The sequence below is a fragment of the Anopheles merus genome, unplaced genomic scaffold (genome assembly GCF_017562075.2).
Source record: "Anopheles merus strain MAF unplaced genomic scaffold, AmerM5.1 LNR4000286, whole genome shotgun sequence".
Classification (NCBI taxonomy): Eukaryota; Metazoa; Arthropoda; class Insecta; order Diptera; family Culicidae; genus Anopheles; species Anopheles merus.
The window spans coordinates 10,974-21,197 of record NW_024427866.1 but is presented as its reverse complement, the minus strand read 5'-3'; the positions used below and the strand labels follow the sequence as shown (position 1 = coordinate 21,197).

Below are 10,224 nucleotides of genomic sequence, written 5' to 3'. Positions count from 1 at the left end.
TCGATGCCCACTTTCTTAGAACAAACCCATACTGCTGTAATAAGTTGGATACGTTTTTCTGCAACGTAGCAGCAGACTCCTCATCATTAGCACCAGATAGAAAGTCGTCGACATAGAAATTGTTCGTGATGGCTTGTGCTGTGGCTTATGTTCGATTGGGTATTTATCAGCTGCGTTGAGGGCAATTTGCTTTAAAGCTCGGGTTGCTAGAAATGGAGCAGAAGCTGTTCCATAAGTAACGGTCTTTAATTGGTAGCTTCTAAGCTCTTCTGCAGCACTTGGACGCCATACAATTCTCTGTAATGGCTGATCATCAACATGTACCATAACCTGTCGATACATTTTTTCGACATCTGCACTAATAGCGATTCGATGAGTCCGGAAATGATCAATCAGCGAGAAAAGTTCTACTTGAACAGTTGGACCAACTTGAAGCGCATCATTTAAGGAGTACCCTGATGTAGTTTTACACGACGCGTCAAAAACTACTCTTACTTTCGTCGTTGAACTGGACTGCTTCAACACTGGATGATGCGGTAAGTAACAATGGACCATACTATCATCTACAGGCTCTGCAAGAATCTTCTTTGTGCTATACTTCTGCAGTCTGCAGTCTACGTTCGGTGTTGAAGAATCTTCTTTGTGCTATACTTTTGGACTCCCCTAGACTGATTCTTGATGTTTTCACTTTTGGCAATCTGACAACTAATCTTCCTTCGTTGTTGCGAGAAGTAGTTTCGGAGAAGAATGTCTCGCATGGATCTTCGTCTGAAGCCGAGGATGAGGATAGTAAAGCGTCTATCTCCCAGAATCGCCGGATGGTCGATTCTAACGTGTCCTGACGCACAACTGCATTTGTTGACACGTGACGATTCTGGCTTGTTGCTGAAATCGATCCAGCAACTGTCCATCCAAACTTAGTATTCACAAATACTGGCTTATCAGACCCAACACCGATTCGTTCGTTCATGTGAATGGCCCAGAATGCTTCTCCACCGATAGCTAGATCAATCTGGCCTGGCTTGTAAAAGAATGGATCGGCTAGTACTAATCCTTCAATCTTCCATTCATTTGTATTCACCTCCATAGTGGGAAGCTGTGCGGTAGGTGAATCTAAAACGAGAAAATTTAGCTTTGTGCTGAATTGCTGCGTCTTGGATGCCACGATCACATCTACTGCTTCATGAATATGATTTTCTCGTTGGCCAATACCTAAAATAGATACGCTAGCAGAACATTTGCGATTAGTTAAACGATTTGCAAGAGCCGTCGAGATGAAATTGGACATCGAACCAGAGTCCAACAATGCTCTTGCATCAAACATTCTTCCATTATCATCTATCACCTGTACCAACGCGGTTTGTAGTAAAACAATAGTATTTCCTGATGCGGCAGTAGTTGCAACCACAATGTTATCTGGAGATGGATTTTGCACAATCGGATCGACATGTAAGAGTGTGTGGTGGCGCTGATGACACTTGTGGCATTTAAATTTCGAATTACATCGCAGGGCTATATGTCCAACTCGAAAACAATTGCGACACAGCTTATTCGATGTGATAACCTCCTCACGTTGAGCTACTTGCATTCCTTTAAACATTTCACATTGATGTAAGTAGTGTTGTTGTGCACATGCATAACAGCGGAGGATAGCGGGTGGCACGGTGCTAACACACACAATACCCTTATGCTGCTTCACGCCGGCTACCTTGCCCACACTCGATCTTGATACTTCATAGGTCGATTGAACTGTTGCACTAAGGATTCTCAGCCGTCTTTGTAAAAACTCTTGCAACTTGGTATACAAATCTTCCTGATCCTTACTAGAATACTCTTCCCAAGCCAATAAGGTTCTACCATCCAACTTATAGAACAACAGATTGCACAGCGGTGTATCCCATTGTCCCATGGGCTCTTTCAACGCACTCATTCCTTGGGTCAGCCTAGTAAATTCATCGAAAACCCGGCGTAACTCTTCAGTCGACTCGCCCTTCATCGGCAGAATGGCATGCAGGGCCTTGAAATATTCACGCTTTAGTGCCCGTTTGTTATCATACCTATCTAATAGCGCTTGCCATGTTATGCTGTAATTGTCGGCTGTAAGCTGCTCATGCTGGAAACGTTTTGCCACTTCACCCTTTAGCACTGACAACAAGTACTGCAGCTTCATTACGGAAGGCATGTCCTCTGCCTCATCGATCATGGACACAAAACGATCCTTAAAACTGAGCCAATCCGTCGTGTTACCATCGAAAGTTGGCAAATCCAGCTTAGGTAGACGTAAATTAGCCAGATTTGTGCCTTTCCCCGTATCCGTGGCATCCAGATCAGAGACTGCCATGGTTTTACGTGACGTTAAAATACCCTTAGCTGCACAATACCTGTCATAAAACGCGTTCCGTGCGTCGAACAATGCGTTCAGCTGCTTATCATCTTCCTCGTACGATTCCAGCTTCAACTGAGCCGCTTCATACGCCTTCCAAACTGCTTCCAAAATGGATAACCTCTCTGCCAGTTGATTCGCCTTCTCCTCGTTGAACCCGTTAATAAACTCTTCTGTTGCTCGCATCTGGGCTCGGGATCGCAGCGTCACAATCGTCGCTTGGGTTTTCTTCGTTTCTGTAGCCATCTCACCAACCAGCAAATATTCAGCAGACTTTTTTTTCTACAATACAGAGTGTATTAGAAGCATGTGTTTCACTTCACTTACGCAACGCGTGATTGAGGTTAAGAACCTCGATACACAAAACTTTACAGTTTTTTTTATGTCCAGAAATCCGGTTCGAAGGACCAATGATTGCGCAGGATACTGCTTTCGGAATTTCTGGTTTATTAAATAAAACTGTAACTAAATGTGTCTCTTCCTCTGTTTTTATATTCTCGTTTTTATTCACTTGATTTCTTCGCTATCTATATGTTTTTATCTGTCAAAAAACACGCGGCCTCTCTCCAGTAGTAAGTCCGCGCTCTTGTTCGTGGGTTTGCACCACACACCTCAAATCTATATAACGCGTATGTATGTATACGGCGCTCTGACTGCTGTGTTGTTATCACACAGTCTGCTGTGTGATAACCCTAGCGTTAACAATATCAATGGAACTTAGTTTAGAACCTGATTTCGTATGAATAGCAAGGATTACTGCCATAATATTGGTTTCTAGCGTAATTTGACCGTAAAAAAAATGTATAAATTTGATCGATGAAGCTATTCACTAAAGTACTGCATTACACCTGTCGTCAACCCATACTCAGAAGAGTTTGCTTGATTTGAAGTCGATTTTTCACTCAGCCAAGTAAGCGAATTTTGACCTTTGTTTGGTAAATTACTTACAGAAAACTCATTTTTGTTGCTTATTTTAATGAAAACAGTACGACATGTCAAAAATGTCGTCGAAAAAATTCAAAAATTATCTGTTTTTATTGATTTTAGAACTAGGACCACTATAGGAACATGCCTGTTTGGTGTACCTATAATGGCACTATCGTAAAAAAACACTTAAACATACGTAAATATGGTCAAAAGCCAATGAATTAGAATAAAACAATATCATTTGATAACAATCATGTTAAAAAACTTATAATTGCGTTGTTTTGTGGTCATTTAGAACGTTAACAAAATTATGAGTATCGTTATGAAATCCTAAGGATTTTGGACAAATTTTGATACCTTTCAATAAACAATGGATTTTTCGGTCACTAAGAAAAGGAATGGCCCCATTTCATTTTTAAATCCTTTTTCAAAAGGCTAGAGAACATTTCACACTATCGTAGATAACTTAACTACTGTTAATTTATCGTATGAGACGCATTTTAGTGCAATATCACCACTATTGGTACTAGCACCACTATAGGTACGTTTACCCTATATAGCAGTAAAACAAATGCTTAAAACTAGTGGACGGATGAAATTAAATAATATCCACCGATTATTATTCAAGTCTATCTGTCACACCGGGTGTTATAAACGCGACACTCTTAGACTGTCATATAGAAAAATACCGTATTTGCTTTAGAGTTCCTACCGATAACCTATAAAAACAATCTGGTCACACCGCGCCAGCAACCGGTCTGCTGAAATCAATTGCTCCTAGTCAATAATCCATTGCTCGTAATCAAAAATGGAGGATGCTAGTCAAGAATCTATTGCGACTGTGAAAAAAAAGAATGCTGCTGATCAAAACTCAATTGGAATGTATATAGCAGTAAAACAAATACTTTAAATAAGTGGACGGATGAAATTAAATATTATCCTCAGATTATTATTCAGATCGATCTGTTGTAGCATGCATATGCTAAACTTAGTTCACCTACTTCTCTTTACACTCAAATAGCAGAAATTGTCAACACACAACACACAATAACAACCCTTAAGTCAGGAAATGTAAATCAGCAGAAAAACTCTTATCCTAAAACATTTACAAAACATGCAAGCCACACACTAACTTTCAAAGGTGAGAAAAACATTACTCACCACAAACCCCGTTAGAAAGCACTTTAAGCGTAAAACCATAACATTATATTAGTTTGATCATATTTCTCTTTCGTTTCTTCCTTGTCTTTCTCTTTTTCTTTTTTATATGCAGTTATATTTTTCCTTGTCATTGCTCTAGTATTCACTAATAAAATAGGATTAGCTAAATCCGTCTTATTTTTAGGGATAGATGTTTTAAGTTCGTCAGAATCCGTTACAATTCTGGATAGAGCATCTGCTACTACATTAGTTTTTCCTGCTAAAAATTCTATTTTAAAATTAAATTCTTCTAAATCTAATCTCATTCTAGTTAGTTTTGATGTTGGATTCTTCATATCAAACAAATATACTAAAGGTCTATGATCTGTTTTTACAGTAAATTTTCTACCGTATAGATATGGTTTCAAATAATTAATTTCCCAATGAATTGCTGTCAATTCTTTTTCAATAATAGGCTTATTTTTTCTCCTGGTGTGAAGCTTTTGCTTGCATATGCTATTGGGTGGTCTTCTCCATCTGTTATTTGTGAAAGAACTGCTCCACATGCTACATCCGAAGCGTCTGTTGTTAATATAAACTCTTTCTAAAATCTGGATATTTTAAAACTGTAGGTGATAAAAGACTTTGTTTTAAGCTATTAAATGCGTTTTGACATTATTTTGTCCAAATAAATTTTACTTTTTTCTTAATTAGATTATTTAAAGGTTTAGCTGTATTAGCAAAATTCTGTACAAACTTACGATAATAATTGCAAAATGCGACAAATCTTCGTACTTCGTCTGCATTTTTAGGTATTGGAAAATTTCTAATTGTTTCGAACTTAGAATCGTCTGGATATATTCCCTTATCTATTATTTTATGACCTAAATAAGTAACTTCTGTTTTAAAAAATGAACATTTTTCTGGATTTAATTTTAAATTGTAATGTCTTAATCAATCAAAAACCTTAACTATGTTACTGATGTGCTGATGTGCACTGCAGCCAGTAACGGTTATATCGTCTATATATACAAATGCTAGCTGAGGAGTTAATCCTGCCATAGCGATAGCCATCATACGTTGAAAACTGTTGGGGCTAATGTTTAAACCGAACGGCATACGTTTAAATTGCTAATGCCCTGATCCGGTTGAAAAAGCTGTAAATTTTCTTGAATCATTTTCTAGAGGTATTTGGTGAAATCCTGACATGAGGTCAAGGGTGCTAAAATATTTTGCCCTGCCGAGTTGATCTAGTATTGAGTCAATTCTTGGCAATGGAAATTTATCTGGTATAACCTTTTTGTTTAACTGTCTGAAATCTACAACAAGTCTCCATTTTTTATTACCATCTGTTGATTTCTTTGGAACAAGTAAGATTGGTGAATTATATGGTGAAACTGAATGTTCAATTATATCATTCTTAAGCATTTTGTCTACTTGATTTTGTATTTCATCTGTTTGTGAATAAATTTGTTTATAGTTTGGTATGTAAGTTGGGATATTGTCTTTTAATTCGATTATCTGAGGGTAAAAATTGTTTGTAGTAATTGGATCATCGCACCCATCGCAAAAAATATCGTTGTATTCTGTAACAATTTTTCTTAGATTGTAAATTTCCGAGGTGGGAATTTTATCTATTTTAATTTTTTGTAAAAGTTTTTGCAGTCTATCATTGTTTACTTCTCCTGCTTTGTTGTTTACTTGTTTAGCTTCATAATTCGATAATGGTTCTGTAATAGGTTTGAATGATGTATGAGTTATGTAGATATTTCGTTGCCTTGTGTTGATGAATTTAACTACTTGATTATCTTTAGAAATGATTGTACTACCACAAAATACTCCTGGTTGGATTTCTTGAGCGAATACTATGGTGTCCTCAGTTATATTCGGAAGATATATTTTTCGTACTACTTCACTTCTGATAGGTAAAATAAATCCTTTTCCGTCGTCTTCCTCAATATTATGTTGAATTTCCTCTCCCTGGCATGTGAATGTAAGCAATAGTAATTCATAGTTAATAGAACATCTGTAAAGTTTGTAAAAATCTCTACCTAATATACCGTCTGCTCCTATGTTAAATTCATCTGGAACTAATACAAAGTCGTGTTCCAATTCTAAATTGTTAAAAAAAATAGTACAAGTTGTAATGCCCTTAGAATATATTGGTGTGTTAGATATGCCTGTCAATGAAATCGAATTTGATCTTATTGGACTGTGATTTTTCTTTAATTTGCTTGATTTGAATAATGATACTGATGCTCCTGTGTCGACTAATAATATAGATGTTTCGGTATTAGCAAAACTCAATTTTATTTTTATGTAATCAACTCCATTCAAATCTAGCGAGTATATTGGTCTAGAGTCTGAGTTGATTCCTTTTGGTCTAAAAAATTATTTTCATTTTCCTGTACTTGAGCTGTAGTATGATATACGTTTCTGGATTGTTGCCCTGTTTCTCGGTCCGTTATGGCCCTAGGATTTCTATTTGGCCTGTTCTGATAGCCATTATTATTGTATCTTTGATTTTGGTTGTATCTATTATTGCCACTGCGGTTATTATTTCTTTGATTGCTGTTGTAACCATTGTTGTTATAATTGCGGTCATTGAAATTGTTGTTGTTTTTGTGATTGTCATTGCTTCTATATGATTGGTTTGAGTTACGACGGTTATTATACTGATAATTCCTGTTCTGTTGTCTATAATTATTGAATCTATTATTGTTATATGAACCCTGGTAAGCAAGTACTTGTGCTTTGTCTTGCCGAGATTCGCATTCGTCTACTACTTTAGTGGCTTCTTTATAGTTGTAAATTTTCCAATGGTGAGAGCTGTTTTAGCATCTCGATTTGACACTTTATCTATTAATGAATTTATTCCTTCTCGAATTGCGAATTCGTTTGCTACTTCGGTTGGAGTTTGTTTTTGTAGGTAGAGAACCTTTATTTTTTCTGTAAGCTCTTCTATCTCTTTGCAAAGTGTCTGTGTATCCTTAGTTTTTAATGATTTCATGTTAGCTATTACTTTGCTTGGTTCTACCTGTTCCTCACAGCGTGATTTTAAATCCTCTGCTACTTGCTGTACTGTGGAAAGGTTGGGTTTTATTCCCATTTCTGCCTTACCAGATAATCTAGTGTAAATATATTCTACCAATAGTCCCTCTTGGTTATCCGGAAACATTCTCTTTGCAAAATGTATTGCCCTAAGGAAGGATTGTAATTGGTCTGCGGATCCATTATATGTCGGTACTACAGCCGAAGCTTCTTTTAGGTCAAACGTCGCCATTGTTTGTGTTCCTAAACTGACGTTTTTAATTGAACTCAAACTCAAAATCAAATTTCAAGGCCATTTAAATAGGGCAAGATGGCTTCATTTGGATGAAACATGGCCGTAACAACGATAATAGATGGCAACAAAACTCAACATCAAATTTCAAAGCCATTGAAATAGTGCAAGATGGCTTCATTTGGATCAAACATGGCCGTAACAACGATAATAGATGGCAACAAAACTCAACATCAAATTTCACGGCCATTGAAATAGGGCAAGATGGCTTCATTTGGATGAAACATGGCCGTAACAACGATAATATATGGCAACAAACTCAACATCAAATTTCAAGGCCATTGAAATAGTGCAAGATGGCTTCATTTGGATGAAACATGGCCGTAACAACGATAATAGATGGCAACAAAACTCAACATCAAATTTCAAGGCCATTGAAATAGTGCAAGATGGCTTCATTTGGATGAAACATGGCCGTAACAACGATAATAGATGGCAATAAAACTCAACATCAAATTTCAAGGCCATTGAATAGTGCAAGATGGCTTCATTTGGATGAAACATGGCCGTAACAACGATAATAGATGGCAACAAAACTCAACATCAAATTTCAAGGCCATTGGAATAGTGCAAGATGGCTTCATTTGGATGAAACATGGCCGTAACAACGATAATAGATGGCAACAAAACTCAACATCAAATTTCACGGCCATTGAAATAGTGCAAGATGGCTTCATTTGGATGAAACATGGCCGTAACAACGATAATAGATGGCAACAAAACTCAACATCAAATTTCAAGGCCATTGAAATAGTGCAAGATGGCTTCATTTGGATGAAACATGGCCGTAACAACGATAATAGATGGCAACAAAACTCAACATCAAATTTCAAGGCCATTGAAATAGTGCAAGGTGGCTTCATTTGGATGAAACATGGCCGTAACAACGATAATAGATGGCAACAAAACTCAACATCAAATTTCACGGCCATTGAAATAGGGCAAGATGGCTTCATTTGGATGAAACATGGCCGTAACAACGATAATAAATGGCAACAAAACTCAACATCAAATTTCACGGCCATTGAAATAGGGCAAGATGGCTTCATTTGGATGAAACATGGCCGTAACAACGATAATAGATGGCAACAAAACTCAACATCAAATATCAAGGCCATTCAATTAGTGCAAGATGGCTTCATTTGGATGAAACATGGCCGTAACAACGATAATAGATGGCAACAAAACTCAACATCAAATTTCAAGGCCATTGAAATAGTGCAAGATGGCTTCATTTGGATGAAACATGGCCGTAACAACGATAATAGATGGCAACAAAACTCAACATCAAATTTCAAGGCCATTGAAATAGTGCAAGATGGCTTCATTGGATGAAACATGGCCGTAACAACGATAATAGATGGCAACAAAACTCAACATCAAATTTCAAGGCCATTGAAATAGTGCAAGATGGCTTCAGTTGGATGAAACATGGCCGTAACAACGATAATAGATGGCAACAAAACTCAACATCAAATTTCACGGCCATTGAAATAGGGCAAAATGGCTTCATTTGGATGAAACATGGCCGTAACAACGATAATAGATGGCAACAAAACTCAACATCAAATTCAAGGCCATTGAAATAGTGCAAGATGGCTTCATTTGGATGAAACATGGCCGTAACAATGATAATAGATGGCAACAAAACTCAACATCAAATTTCACGGCCATTGAAATAGGGCAAAATGGCTTCATTTGGATGAAACATGGCCGTAACAACGATAATAGATGGCAACAAAACTCAACATCAAATTTCAAGGCCATTGAAATAGTGCAAGATGGCTTCATTTGGATGAAACATGGCCGTAACAACGATAATAGATGGCAACAAAACTCAACATCAAATTTCAAGGCCATTCAAATAGTGCAAATGGCTTCATTTGGATGAAACATGGCCGTAACAACGATAATAGATGGCAACAAAACTCAAATCAAATTTCAAGGCCATTGAAATAGTGCAAGATGGCTTCATTTGGATGAAACATGGCCGTAACAACGATAATAGATGGCAACAAAACTCAACATCAAATTTCAAGCCATTGAAATAGTGCAAGATGGCTTCATTTGGATGAAACATGGCCGTAACAACGATAATAGATGGCAACAAAACTCAACATCAAATTTCAAGGCCATTGAAATAGTGCAAGATGGCTTCATTTGGATGAAACATGGCCGTAACAACGATAATAGATGGCAACATAACTCAACATCAAATTTCAAGGCCATTGAAAGGGCAAGGTGGCTTCATTTGGATGAAACATGGCCGTAACAACGATAATAGATGGCAACAAACTCAACATCAAATTTCAAGGCCATTGAAATAGTGCAAGATGGCTTCATTTGGATGAAACATGGCCGTAACAACGATAATAGATGGCAACAAAACTCAACATCAAATTTCAAGGCCATTGGAATAGTGCAAGATGGC

The 10,224-nt window shown here is 37.2% G+C and overlaps 1 protein-coding gene across 1 annotated transcript; it reads right to left on the bottom strand.

Annotated features, from left to right (window-relative positions):
• Positions 1-1,683: 1,683 nt before the first annotated feature.
• On the bottom strand, positions 1,684-2,629 carry LOC121602073 (the record flags this gene model as incomplete). Its single annotated transcript, XM_041930839.1, has 1 exon — positions 1,684-2,629. A coding segment is annotated over exon 1 (946 nt), but the record flags the coding sequence as incomplete, so codon positions are not given.
• Between the last annotated feature and the right edge of the window lie 7,595 nt (positions 2,630-10,224).